General features: G+C 39.0%; 1 protein-coding gene across 1 annotated transcript in view; it reads left to right on the plus strand.

Moving 5' to 3' along the window:
- The window catches only part of Kdm5a (lysine demethylase 5A), a 71,068-nt gene that overhangs the window by 22,384 nt on the left and 33,365 nt on the right, over positions 1-15,319 (plus strand). Inside the window, exons 11-15 of the mRNA XM_031383220.1 lie at positions 620-801; positions 2,542-2,704; positions 7,638-7,757; positions 11,136-11,330; positions 14,565-14,784. Coding sequence (XP_031239080.1) covers positions 620-801; positions 2,542-2,704; positions 7,638-7,757; positions 11,136-11,330; positions 14,565-14,784 — 880 coding nt within the window. The remainder of the gene's footprint in view (positions 1-619; positions 802-2,541; positions 2,705-7,637; positions 7,758-11,135; positions 11,331-14,564; positions 14,785-15,319) is intronic.

The following is a 15,319-nucleotide window of genomic DNA, read 5'->3' on the forward strand; positions in this document are numbered from 1 at the left end:
AGAATTTAAGGCATGTGCCACCACCGCCCGGCTTTCAAAGTTTTTTTAAAAATTGTATTATAATTGGGAAGCCAGAGGTGGCATATTAAGTTCCAGGAAAAACAATGCTCTTTTTGTTTTGTCTGTATTGTGTCACATGCTGGAGGATTGTTTGGGGTAGACAGAGGACAGTGTGTGAGAGTCAGTTCTCTTTCTATAGAGTGTCTCAAGGACCTGACAGAGGTGGTCAGGTTAGCAGCGGTTACCTTTACTCACGCAGCCTTCTCACTGGCCCTCATTTATAGTTTTTGCCTAGTTCTTTCTGCTCCACAATCTAAAAGTGGGCCGGAGAGACAGCTCAGTGCTTAAGAATATTTGTTACAGAGGTCCAACATGCTTGCTGGCCTCTGAAGATAGGTGTTTGTGTGTGTGTGTGTGTGTGTGTGTGTGTGTGTGTATACCTAAAATAAAGGGAAATGGCAGTAGAATCTAGAAAAGTTTAAATATTTAGATACTAAATATTTATTTAGATTAGTTGTAGGTACCTAGATTAGTATATTAGTTGTAGATTAGCTGTGGGTTACAAAATTCTCTTAAAGATTTTTGTTTAGTACTTGTAAACTCTTTTTTTCTTTTATAGGAATATGCACTTTCTGGTTGGAATTTGAATAACATGCCTGTTCTGGAGCAGTCTGTTCTTGCACATATTAATGTGGACATTTCTGGTATGAAGGTGCCATGGCTCTATGTGGGCATGTGCTTTTCTTCTTTTTGCTGGCATATTGAAGATCACTGGAGTTACTCAATTAACTACTTGCATTGGTATGTCCAATCTTATTACAGTGTATATACTTAATGACTTTGGCTTTTTGTGGCAGGGGGTGAGGGGGAATGGAGTGGTATTAGCAGTTAAATCCAGGGACTCATGTTGAAGTTTAGGCCCAGTTCTACCTCCCAGTCCTACACTCCCAGAAATAAGACTCAGACTCAAAGCACATTTACAAACACCTTGGTCATAGAGCTGTGCTCTTCTCTGACTGAATTATAACTTAGATAGCTCAACCATTTAACCCACATTCTGTCCCGTATCTGCTTACTTGTGTGTCCATCTCCTCACATTTTCCTGGGTGGCTCTCCCTGTGCCTGGCTCTATCCCAGAATTCTTTTTTCTTCTGGATGTCCCACCTTCCATTTCCTGCCTAAGCCATAGGCCATAGGCTTTTTAATTGACAAAAATATTCTCTCTACACTCATATATGCCAAATACTTGAACAAGCAATGAGCTATACCCTCAGCCCTGACTTTTGTTTTTGGCCTTTGTTTAATATTTTTTGAGACAAGCTAGCCTCAAACTTGTGTGTAGCTCATCTTGAGGTGCTGGGTCTTCTGATTCTACTACTTCCAGAGTGTCTAGGATTATAGGCATGTATCACCATATTAGGCCTGGTCTTTTATTTTATTTATTTATTTATTTATTTATTTTTGGTTTTTCGAGACAGGGTTTCTCTGTATAGCCCTGGCTGTCCTGGGACTCACTCTGTAGACCAGGCTGGCCTGGAACTCAGAAATCCACCTGCCTCTGCCTCCCAAGTGATGGAATCAGAGGCAGGTGTCACTACTGCCTAGCTCAGCCTGCTTTCTTACATCACTTAAGATCTCCAGCCTAGGATTAGTACCGCTCATGTTGTGTTGGGCCCTCCTACATTAATCATAAGTCAAGAAAATGTACCACAAGCTTGTCCGCTGATCATTCTGGTGGGGGCATTTTCAGGTTTCCCTCTTCAAAAGTGACTAGCTTGTGTCAGGTTTACATACAGCTACCAGCGCTATTTCCTTAATATACTAAATGAACTCTAATCCATTAAAATATAATCAGTTAATGATGCCTAGTTGGTTCTTTTTGAAGATAACCATATTTAAAGTTTGAGTTGTTTGTAATACTAGGTTATTTCCTTGGAGAGGAAAATTGAACTGAGTGAAATTATGTATATGTTCTTTGGAGATCATTAACTCTTTGCTTTAACCATTTGATTGTAATGAGAACCAAGAGAGTTGTGTCCATATCCTTTTGAACAGTGATTTCCTTGTAATTTATTTTCTGTTCAAAAGGTACTTTTATTGATCCCCTATTTATTTATTTGTTTGTTTGTTTTTTGTTTGTTTGTTTGTTTTGAGACAGGGTTTCTCTGTGTCACCTTGGCTGTCCTGGAACTCACTCTATAGACCAGGCTGGCCTCGAACTCAGAAATCTGCCTTCCTTTGCCTCCTAAGTGCTGGGACTAAAGGTGTGTGCCACCACCACCTGGCCTGATTCCCTATTTATATACTTTGGGTTATTTCCCCAGTGGCAATGAGTGTGTATCTTACCTGTCTATATATCCTTGCCATATTTACCATATTAATAGTAGCATTGATTGATTGGATGGATGCCAGGTTTCTGGGCATATAACCTATGGCCAGGAATACAGCATGGTTAATTATAATTTAGTGGATTTGTATGAAAGTCCCTGACTTTATTTGGTACCATGTTCTGCCTAGCTAAACAGTTATTTCTTTTGCTAGGGGCGAACCAAAGACATGGTATGGTGTACCATCTCATGCTGCAGAACAACTGGAGGAGGTGATGAGGGAGCTGGCCCCTGAGTTATTTGAATCACAGCCAGATCTTCTACATCAGTTAGTAACCATCATGAACCCAAATGTGCTCATGGAGCATGGTGTGCCTGTGAGTCTTCTTGTGTCTTCCTTCAGCATTTTTAAAGATTTTCTAGCTTTTAATTGGGGTTCTTGTTTTGTTTGGGGGAGGGGAGTTGTAACTATATGTGAAAGGCCCTATAGTATAGCCAAATTAGAATTTATACTTTGAATAGAACTTTAGTATTAAGAAGGGATCCTTAAAGTATGAGTCATATTTTATGTCTTACAGCTACCTATTTGAGTAACTTAATTTTATTTTCTTTTTCAACTTTCGTTGTTTGGTTTTTAGTTTGCTTGTTTTGTTTTGTTTTATGTAGAGTATTACTTGGTAACTCTTATGTGGACCACACACCAAGTGTGGACCAAGCTGGACTGGATTCAAATATGTAGAGATCTACCTCCTCCTGCTCCCAAGTGCTGGCATTGAAAGTGTATACCACCATGCCCAACTCTTTTTGACTTTAAGAATATTTTTCAAAATATATTGTGTGGTCATTTTCACAATTTAAAATACACTTTTGATTTTAATATGTACTTTGATTTTATTAAGACATTCAAAATACACTTTTGATTTTAATATGTACTTTGATTTTATTAAGACATTCAATTTCACCAGGCAGTGGTTGCACAAGCCCTTAATCTCAGCACTTGAAAAGCAGGGACAGGTAGATCTCTGCCCTCAAACTCTGTCTCAAAAAAAAAAGAAAGTAAATATTTGATTTCACACATTACTTAAAGGTGTGTAGTATCATTTCCAAATGTTTGGCTTTTTGTTTTTGTTCTTTTTTTTTTTTTTAAGATTTATTTAGTGTGTATGAATGTTTTGCCTGCAAGTATATATTATATGTACACCATGTACATGCCTGGTACCTGAGGAAATCAGAAGAGGACTTTTGATCCCTTAGAACTAGAGACAAGGATGGTTGTGAACCACCATGTGGGTGTTGGGAATCAAACCTAGGTCCTGTGCAGGTAGTACGTGCTCTTAATGGATGAACCATTTCTCCAGTTTGTTTTATGTGTATAAGTGTTTTGCCTGCATGTATGTGTCTGTGCTATATGCATTTCTGGTACCTTCAAAGGCGAAAAGGAGATACTGGATCCCCAAAATAGGCATTATAGCAGGTTGTAATCTGCCATGTGAATGATAGAAACTGACCTAGGTTCTTTTGTGGGTTTGGTTATGAGCACAGCCTTTGCCCTATTGTGCCATGGTGCATGTGTTGTAGTTTGGAGAACAACTTGTAGGATTCCGTTCTCTAATTATACCATGTGGATCCTGGAGGTTGAATTCAGGTCATCAGGCATAGTAGTGTTACAGTCTGACTCCCCAGAATTTTGTTCTATGCCTGCCAGCTATTTTATATTGTTGCTGTAACAGGCCTGCCAGTCATTGACACAGAGAAGTGACTTGGCTCAAGGACATGCTGATCACATACCCTGATTTGTTCTCTACTTTCTGAATGAGGTTTGCTAATCTTAAGAAATTCCACAAAGTCTTCTTTACATAGGACCCATCAAGTCACAGATTAGTATGAACTGTTACGTCTGAAATGGCTTGAGTCAGAGCTGATCACTGGGCAGCCCTTCCTGCACCTATGTATGAGCTCACTGTGGTGTTTGTGGCTGACACTGAAGAATGCTACTAATAAGCCAAAAAGTTAGGACTATAATTCTCATGCTCTGTTACCTCAGTGTTCTGAATTTTCCCTGTCCACCACCCATCCCCATCCTTACGTTACTCAGGACCAGTCAACTTAAAGGTTAGGTGATAATACTTTGCCTCAGAAGCCAACTGCTCACCTCCCTGCACCTTTAAACTTCTGAACCTGATTTTTCCTATAAAAAGCCTACCCTAAGAGCAGACTAGTGCCATTAGGATTCCTGGTCTTTTTTGTGGTCCTGGATGTTCGGTTAAGGTGTATGTTCAATAAACTATTTTTGCTTAGCTGAGATCAGTGTTAATGTGATTTGAGTGGCAATTCCTGAACCCCAGCAGTAGCAAGAGCCTGTACCCAGTGAACTATCTCAATGACTCCCAGATCTAATGTTCTATATTCTCCCTACTCAACTACAATAATCAAGTTCTTAAAATGGTAGCTGTTCTAGTTTCCTTCTATTGCTGTAATAAAACAACTTAAGGATGTTTATTTCGGCGTAAAATTCCAGATCATGCATAGTCCATCATTGAGGGAAATCAAGGCAGGAAGTTGAAGAGAGGCCCACATTACTGTTCCAAACACAGCATTGCCTCTGGCCAAAGAACTCAAAGCTGAAAGATACTGCAGAAACCTTGGAGGATGCCTGTTGCTGGCTAAGACAGGCTGATGCTTAGCTATCTTTTTAATACAGTTAAGGCCCATCTTACCAGGGAATGGCACCACCACATGGTGGAGCTGGGCTGGTGGTATACTGGCCAGCCTACGTTAATCAAGATAGTCCCCTTTCACAGGCTAATCTAATCTAGGAGAGTTTTCAATTGATGCACTCCTCTCCGATGAGTTTAGGCTGTGCCAAGTTAACAGTTAAAGCTAATGAGGAAAAGACTTTTCCCCCCATAATTAAAGACGTTTTTAAGCTGGATGTGGTAGTGCTTGCCTGTCAGGGAATTCATTTCCAGGAGATCCTCCCCCCTTTTTTTTTTAATCTTTTGTATTTATTTTTATTGGAGATAGGGTCTTAACTATGTGGCACTGGATGTTCTGGAACTCACTATATTGACAAGAGGGTCTCAAACTCACAAATACTTACCTGCTCCTTCTTCCTGAATGCTGGAATCAAAGGCATATCCCATCACATTTCCGTTTTTTTTTTTTTTTAAAGACTTATTTATTATTATAAATGAGTACACTGTAGCTGTCTTCAGACACACCAGAAGAGGGCATCAGCTTTCATTACGAGTGGTTGTGAGCCACCATGTGGTTGCTGGGATTTGAACTCATGACCTTCTGAAGAGCAGTCGGTGCTCTCACCCGCTGAGCTATCTCACCAGCCCTTGTTTTTGTTTTTTAAGATTTATTTATTATTATAAGTACACTGTAGCTGTCTTCAGATAGATGCACCAGAAGAGGGTGGTTATTATGGGTGGTTGTGGGGTTTTTTCTTCTTCTTTTTTTGGGGGGGGGGTTTCAAAACAGGTTTTCTCTGTGTAGCCCTGGCTGTCCTGGAACTCACTCTGTAGACCAGGCTGGCCTCCAACTCAGAAATCCACCTGCCTCTGCCTCCCAAGTGCTGGGACTAAAGGCTTGCGCCACCACCACCCGGCGGATGTTTCTTCTCTTGAGAGAGTTTTTTTGCTTTGTCTCAGCAGCTGGCCTTGAATTTGCTATATAAGTTTGCAATATACAATTTGGCATTCATTAAAATTTTTTGTTTTGTTTTTGTTTTATGTTGTTGTTTTTGTTTGTTTCAGCTGCTGAGGCTGGAATGCAAGGCCTTGTACACTTTATACAATTACTTTACCACTAAGCTACATTCCCTCAGGGCTTATTTGTTTTTTTCCAGGTTTGGCACTGAATTTGTGATCCTCCTGTTTATGCCTCCAGGGTTCTGGGTTTACAAGTATGTGCTACTACATTCACTTTATATAATGGTAACTCAAAGGTAGATAAATTAATTTATGTTATCTTTGTCTTCAAGAGGTGGATTTAGGCGAGGTCCTTGAGGAGTAAGGTTAAACCTACTTGAGACGGTTGTTGCCACTGTCTTGAAATATCTTTCATGTTTATATGTTAATTCAGAATATATTTTTGAATGTTGTAATTAAAACACTAAGGCATGTTGGTGTACACCTTTAATCCCAGCACTCAGGAGGTAGAGGCAGGTGGAGCTCTGATTTTGAGACCAGTCTGGTCTACAGATCAAGTTCCAGGACAGCCAGGGCTATTACACACACAGAGAAACTGTTTTGAAAAGCTGAAATAATAAAATAAAAAATAAACTGGTTTTAGGGGCTGGCGAGATGGCTCAGCGGGTAAGAGCACTGACTGCTCTTCCGAAGGTCCTGAGTTCGTATCCCAGCAACCACATGGTGACTCACAACCACCCAAGATGAGATCTGACGCCCTCTTCTGGTGTGTCTGAAGACAGCTACAGTGAATTAGGCTGGAGTGAGTGGGGTCAGGAGGTCCTGAGTTCAATTCCCAGCAGCCACATGACGGCTCACGGCCATCTGTACAGCTACAGTATACTCATACACATAAATAAATAAATCTAAAAATTAAAAAAAAAAATAAACTGGTTTTAAAATTAATTTTAAAAGCATTCATAATATCATAAAACAAAGTTACATTTGGGAAAATGGATTGGGTGATATTTCATGACATTAACTGATTTATGTGTAAATGTTATCCAATGACTGAAGGAAATGTAATCTTTTATTTTCATTTACAACACAGGAACAAAACTCAATGTTCTTTTTTTTTTATTATTAAAGAAAAAAATTGTTTTTTAAAAAAGCAGGATTCTCATTTAGCTCAAGCTTGTAGCATTGAATGATCTTGAGCTCCTGACCTTCTGCTTTCCAAGTACTCGAATTACAGATGTTTATCATTACTTATAAGACTTAACTTAGGAAGCGAGTACAGTTTCTTCTTTGAGAGCTTCTTTTGGCTGCTCATTCTTGTCATATATTATAACATTTTAAGAAAGCAGAGTTTACCAGGCAGTGATGGCAGAAGCCTTTAATCCCAGCACTCAGAAGCAGAGACAGGTGGAGACCAACCTGGTCTGCAAAGAGTTCAAAGACAGCCAGGGCTGCACAAAGAATCCTAGTCTCTCAGGGTCGGGGTAAGAGGTTGGAGGCAGGCAGAGTTGTAGCTGTTTCTTAAATCCTAACATTATTTCTGATATTTATAAGGTAATCTGTTATTTTCAATTTTAGAAAGTATTTTTGAAATGATTTGAGTTGGCCTGTCTTTCTTCACCCCCCATTTTAATCTCTATTCCTAATTTGTATTTAGGTGTACAGGACTAATCAGTGTGCTGGAGAGTTTGTGGTGACGTTTCCTCGTGCCTATCACTCTGGATTTAACCAGGGATACAACTTTGCTGAAGCGGTGAACTTCTGTACTGCTGACTGGGTCTGTTCTATAGCACGTGGCTGTTGTACGTCTACTAACACCCCTATAAAATACAATATTTTACTTAGCTGGGTTTTGGGTAGAGCCCATGAATATTTCAAGGTATATTGGAGTAGCTATTGTAATTTAGGATTTTCATTGCATTCCTATTTATTTTCCCTGGTAAGTTTGCAGTTAAATGGGCAGTTACTTGTTTGTTGAGGGAATAGTTTCTTCTAGTCTTAATTCTCTCTGAGCTCTTTTAGATCTTAAAATGTATAAATGATGGGACTAGAGAGATGGCACAGTGGTTGAGAGCAGTGGCTGCTCTTCCAGAGGACCCAGGTTCAATTTCTAGCACCCACATGGCAGCTCACAACACCAATTCCAGGGAATCAGTTACACTCACATAGATATATATGTAGGCAAGACGCCCAGTGCACGTAAAATAAAAATAAATCTTTTTAAATCATGTATAATTAAAACACAACAACTGCCATATCAAAACCCAGTTAGTTGTAGCTACATCATGGTGAATGAGAAATAACTGGCAAAGGCTGAATGCTTAATACACACTGACTTTATTTTCACCCCCAGTAATGCTGAGTTCTTTGGCCTTTTAACACTTTTGGTGTGGGAACACTCTTGTAAAACACTGATCTAGCATTTTCTGTAGATAATTTAATTTGTTATATTTCATGACTAGTCAATCATACAAAATATATATAATAAAAAGGATAGTATTTTATATTTGGCTTGGAACTTTGCTGAACTTCCTAGCCTACCATTAAACTAGGCTTATAGTACTGGGCATGGACTATGAGCTGTCTTATTTTGGTCCAGTATTTTAAAACTTCTTCCATATTTGGCTGTGGAAACACATAATACAGTGTAATTAAAACTCACTTAAGGTCGGGCGGTGGTGGTGCACGCCTTTAATCCCAGCACTTAGGCAGAGGCAGGCGGATTTCTGAGTTCGAGGCCAGCCTGGTCTACAGAGTGAGTTCCAGGACAGCCAGGGCAGACAGAGAAACCCTGTCTCAAAAACAAAAACAAAAACCTCAGTTAAGTGGTTGCTTTGGGTCTGAGCTCTTTTGAAAAATACCTAACATTAATTAGGATTTACATGATACTAGATAAATACAGGGCAGGATACAGGATGATTCAGGTAAGAGTTGGAGATGGTTTTTAATGTCTTTAACATGATCACTAATATGCATTTTCACCCATCCATCATCCATCCATCCATCCATCCATCCATCCGTCTGAGGCAAGGTCTTACTATGTAGCCCTAACTGACCTGGAACTCATTATGTAGACTAGGCTGACCTCAAATTCACAAAGATCCACCTTCCTCTGTCTCCTGAGTGCTGGCCACCATACCCAGTAAATACTGATATTTGATCTTGAGAATCTCAATTTTAGTGGTCTTAAGATTTTTGAATTTTGTTGTGTTTTCTACATCTATTTAGTGTGTGTGCTGCAGCATGCATGTGGAAGTCAGAAGACAACTGGTAGGAGCTGGTTCTTCTTGTACCACGTGGGTCCCAGGGATTGAATTCAGATTATCAAACTGGGCAGCAAAGTGCCTTTACCTGCTGAACCATCTCATCAGCCCAAAGGCCTAAGGGTTTTTTACCTTGTGTATCAAGAGACTAACAGCTTGACTTACCCAGCCTTAGACAACTTAAATGTTAATAGCTGAGAGTTGTTGGTTCTTTCAAGGTGAAGGTTATGATGGGAATGAAAATTTAACAGTTTTTATAAGTTACAGTGATTATCAGTTCTGGCTTCCTCACATGTTTTAATAATTAAGGACTGCAAAAAAAAAAAAGCTTAGTAGTTCTACTTTTTATCATAGCTATGTAAGAAATACTTAAAGAGTTAATGTTTAAGAATAAATGGTAAGTGAAGCCTGGTGGTTCATCCTATCACTTGGTAGGTTGAGGCACAAGGATTGCTGTGAGTTTGAGGTTAGATTGGACTGCAGGGTAAGACCCTGTGTCAGAAGCCCTGAAGGGGTATAGGGTAAGATACAAAGGAGGTGTATGCCATTAGTGGATAGTTATAGCTACAAGTTCAAAATATGTTTTCATGGATTCATTTAATGAATACAACAACACTGCTTGGTTCAGATAACTCTCTCATACACTCTGTGAGTCTGATTCTTCTCTGATTCCTTGTGTCCCTTTGTGTTACAGGTTTTAAATTTAAAACGAGCTCTAACCACCATAATTTGGTTTACAAATTGGCTATAGAAATTTTCAGACACTGTCTTAAGGAGACTTTGTATTTGGGCTTTTTATTTTTTTGGTGATGTAGGTCTAACCCCGGGCCTTGTGCTTGGTAAGGCATGCTGTACCAATGAACTACCTCTCCAACTACAGAGTATATATGTTGATTTTTTTGAAAAGTAGTCATTTATAGACTTTACTGTTAGAAAAAAATATATCTACCGTATTTATAGATTTTACTGTTAGAGAAATCTCTTTCTGCAAGGCTGTTTGTTACTAAAAGAATTTCTAAAGGCCAGAATCTAAATCATCCATTGCTTTGGTTCTTATTTTTAAAAAATGACATCAGATTATGTAAATTGTTTAAATAATATCCTCCACTCCCCCTTTTTTTTCCCTTTTTCCCCCTTCTGGTAATACTTTTTCTTTTTGTTCTATGGAATCTTAAGTTTTAAATACTTCCACTTAATACTTTAGCCTGAACTTTAAAATTTTTTGCAATATTTTTTCTTTGTCACTTAAGGGTAACCTTGTGTTAGACTGGGTTCAGAGTTTGCTACCTTGTATCACTTCAAGACCATTCATTCATTCATCCATTCATTCATTCATTCATTCATTTATTGTAGAGTCTTGTCTGCCCTGAGCTGAGCTCAAATGAGCAAAGGATGGTCTTTCCAAATGATGGAATTGTAACTTTGTGCCACCTGTTCTGCTCTTCAGTCTCTTTTTGGTTTGGTTTGGCTTGGTTTGCCACTACCCCCCCCCAAAAAAAAAAAAACAAAAAACAAAAACAAAAGAAAGGTCTTTCTGTGTAGAACAAACTGGCATCAAACTCAAAGATCTTCCTGCCTCTACCTCCTGAGTGCTGGGATTAAAGACCCATGTTACTAGGCCCAAGTCTCTTTAATTGTTTCTGTACACAGTGAGTTAAAAAAAATTGGCAGCTTAGGGCTGAATCTTAGCATCTCAGTTTATGGACATTGTCCAGGAAAAAAAAACTGTGAAATTTTGGCTGGCTTACAAAGAATTACAATTAATGTTATGTCTTTTGTTCAGATGGGATTATTTTATCTTCTTTATAATAAAAATGAATACGTGAAAGTAAATTAAGGTCTGTTTTAGGACATGTCATAAATAATTTAATTTTGAAATCTGTTATTTTCAGTTGCCCATTGGACGTCAGTGTGTAAATCACTATCGACGGCTGAGGCGCCATTGTGTCTTTTCACATGAGGAACTCATTTTCAAGATGGCAGCAGATCCAGAATGCTTAGATGTGGGGCTGGCTGCCATGGTATGCAAAGAGTTGACTCTCATGACTGAAGAAGAAACAAGATTAAGGGAATCAGTTGTTCAAATGGTGAGTATGCTGAGTAGATTTCTTCCTTCCCTCTTTTAAATAGTGGTGTGTTTTGTTTTGTTTTTCCTTAGGAATTTTATATATAGGTACTGTATTTCATTTATCACCTGCTCCTCCTTTTAACCCCTCCCATATCCCCACCACCACTTGCCTCAAGTTCATGGCCTCTTTTTCTTTAATTACTGTTGTTACATATATAAAAATACATTCTGCTGCCTCCATTTAGAGTTGGTTGTATGTATTTATATGTTTTCAGCTGACTACTTAGTATTAGATAATCAGTTAGAGCTAGGAAGACTGATTCTCCCTCTCTGAACAGTCATTAGGAATCCCCCAGGAATAGAGCTTTGTGAGATTGCCCCTCCATGTTAGCTTGTCATTTGGTGATGTCATGGTTCAGGTTGTCATGAGTGCAGCTTCCCTGTCATATTTAGAAGACACTGTGGTCATCTACCCTTCCTTGCCCCTCTTCCATGTTGTTTTCTGACCCCTTATAGATGTAGGGTTTATTTTGTAGATGTGTCAGTTAGGTCTGGGCAACCCGCAGTCAGCTCTTGTCTCCATTTTGTCTAATTAATAGGTTTTTATAATGGTCTCTGCCATAAAGAAACTTCTTTGATGAAGAATGGAAGCTACATGTAATCTGTAGGTATAAAGCTAAGTGTTTAAAATGCAGGTAGAAATTATCTTGGTTTAGGAAAGTAGTAGATTCTTTCCTAGGCAGTTGGCAAGGTTTATAAGGCTTGGAATCCCTTCTGCTGAGCAGGCTTTAAATTCAAGTAGGCAGCTGTTAGTTACTGCCAGGATGTAAGCACCATTATTGAAACTTTGGTGATGTCTGCTATGCTGGTCATTGTTGTGCTTTGTAAGTATCACAGCTGGGTAGGACTATTGATTGCTTTTCTCCTTGGGCAGCCTATATATATCCTTCTGGTACCATGAAAGTTAGGCTTGATTCTCCTTGGTCAAGCAAGGACATTATTAGCCTATTTTCTTTTGAGAGTCATGTAGACTCATTTGACCAGCAACTCAAAAGGGAGGTTTTTTTTTTTTTTTTGGTTTTTCGAAACAGGTTTTCTCTGTATAGCCCTGGCTCTCCTGGAACTCACTCTATAGACCAGGCTGGCCTCGAACTCAGAAATCCACCTGCCTCTGCCTCCCAAGTGCTGGGATTAAAGGTGTGTTACCACTGCCCGGGTGTAGTTTCTTTTTTCATGTTTGGTACTGGGTTTCTTATTAGATATGATGTGGCACTTAGGGGGAGCTTTATCACTCCATGTGTCATGTAACTTTATTTAAACTGTGGTGTGGGGTGTGTGTGTGTGTACACATACATTTATGTATATTATAAGCAGTTTGATTCTCTATGGCTTTTACAAATAGCCTTGGTGTTACTTTCCTCTCTTCTGCCCCAGTATTGTGTCTGCATTTCTCCCATGTTTCCCACTTTGCCCTTCATGGCACTGCTATTCTCCTCTAGAGTTGTTCCCACACCATCAACCACCCTCTGTGATCTACTTGTACTTCCCTAGTTTCTGTGGTTACTTCAGGTTATATACTTACATTTAAAGAGTCGGAACCAAGGACCACAAATAAGAGAGAGCTTGCAGTGTTTGTCTTTCTGGGTCACCTCACTCAGTGTAATGCTTTCTAGTTCTTTTCATTTACCTGCAAATTTTATGATTCCATTTTTCTTATAGCTGAACAGTTTTCCAGTGTATATATGAACATTTTCATTATCTATTCATCAGTTGAAGGATATTTAGGTTGTTGCTATTTCCTAGGTATTGTGAAAAGAGCAGCAATAAAAATGGGTGAGCAGATTACTGCAGAAAAGAATGTTAAGTCCTTTGGGCATATGCCAAATAATGGTACAACTGGGTCATAAGGAAAATTTATTTTCAGCTTTTTAAGAATTCTCCAACTGATTTCTAGAATGTCTGGACTGTTTGCAGTCCAACCAGCTGTGAATTGAAGGTTCTTCTTTTCCCACATCTTTGCCAGTGTTTGTGGTCAGTTTTTTGTTTCTAATATGTATAAATGTTTGCCTGTGTGTATGTATATGCACCACATATGCAGTACTCTTGGACGACAAAAGTCTTTTGATCCCTTGGAACCAGAGTTACAAATAGTTGTGAGCAATGTGGGTGCTGAAAACTGAATTTGGGTCCTCTGCAAGAACAGCCAATGTTCTTAACCACTGGGGCATCTCTCCAGCCCCAGTTGATTTCTTGATCTTAGCCATTCTGACTAGGGTAAGATTTGATTTAATTTTGGAGGGGGACAATGTACATCTCTGTGTGTGTATTTGATTTAATTTTGGGGGGGGATTATGTGTGTGTATCTGTGTTTTGCCTGTGCACCACATACTTGCCTGATACCCACAGAGGCCAAAGACACTTGCAAGCTACCATGTGGATGTTAGGAACTGAACCTAGGTCCTCTTTGAGAGCAGTAAGTGCTCTTCTTCACAGAGCTATGTCTCCAGCGCCCATTTTCTTCTTTTTTTTTTTTGTTAAAGAAGAATTCTTACTCTGTAGCTCAAACTAGCCTAGAACTAATTATGAAGCCCAGAGTGGCTTTGAGGCTGTGACAGTCCTGGTAGCCCTCTTGCCTTGGCCTTTCAAGTTCTCAGATTACAACGGCCCTAATATTAATGAATTTTTACTTATTGTATTTTATATGTATGTGAATGTAATTTCTCTTTCCATGGTGCATGTTGAAGTCAGAGAACTCTCAGAAGTTGGTCTTCATGGAATCTAGACATTGAATTTAATGAGTCAGGCCTTCATGCAAGCAACTCTACCTATTAAGCCATCTAGCTGGCCCTCTAATATTATTTTAAATAAGAAAATTAAATTCGCTTTGTTTTGTTTTTCATCCAAAGTTGTGATTCTAGACTGTCAGATTGGACTACTCTGTCTTCTCTCTTATTTCTTCAAACGCTAGTTGTTTTTAGGGTTTAACTTTTGACCTTTCTTAATCTTTTGAGTAGTTTCTATGCATAGAATTGTACATTTTGATTTTTTTGTTTGTTTTGTTTTGTTTGTTTTGTTTTTTTAAAAAACAGTCTCACTTTGTAGTCCTGGCTACCCTGAAATTCAGAGAGATCCACCTGCTTCTATCTTCTGAGTGCTGAGATTAAAAGAATGTATCACCATGCCTAATTTTTTTTTAAAACTAATGTTTTATTTTCAGTTGAGACCTGATCTGATAATATAAATTATATTCTAGGGTGTCGTGATGTCAGAAGAAGAAGTCTTTGAACTTGTTCCTGATGATGAGCGGCAGTGTTCAGCATGCAGAACCACATGTTTTCTCTCAGCTCTCACATGCTCCTGTAATCCGGAGCGACTTGTATGTCTATATCATCCTACTGATTTGTGCTCCTGCCCCATGCAGAACAAATGTCTTAGGTATTTAACAGTTACTGCACTTTCTTCTTTTAGATTTGGTCTCTCTTGTAATCCTGGCTAGTCTAGAGCTCACTGTGTAGATCAGGCTGGCCTTGAACTCACAGAGATCCTCTTGCCTTTGCCTCCCAAGTATTGGTATAAAAGCAGTCTCACAAGTGTCAAGAAACCACCTTAGCTGGGCAGTGGTGGCACACACCTTTAATCCCAGCACTTGGGAGGCAGAGGCAGGTGGATTTCTGAGTTTGAGGCCAGCCTAGTCTACAGAGTGAATTTCAGGACAGCCAGGGCTACACAGAGAAACCCTGTCTTGAAAAACAAAACAAAACCCACCTTAATGTTGTTCTTTGCTTTCTTTCCTGTTTCTAAACAAATAACTATGTACTTCCCAAATTTTAAATTTCCTTGAAAATTAGCCATAACCAGCCTAACTATTACTATTATTTTCATGGCCAGTTAATATCATGAATTTCTATGATCTTGTGATCTTTCTCTCTTTCTCTCTTTCTCTCTCTCTCTTTTTCTCTCTCCCTCTCTCTCTCTCTTTCTCTCTTTCTTTCTCTTTCTCCATTGAAA

Source organism: Mastomys coucha, unplaced genomic scaffold (assembly GCF_008632895.1).
Source record: "Mastomys coucha isolate ucsf_1 unplaced genomic scaffold, UCSF_Mcou_1 pScaffold20, whole genome shotgun sequence".
NCBI lineage: Eukaryota > Metazoa > Chordata > Mammalia > Rodentia > Muridae > Mastomys > Mastomys coucha.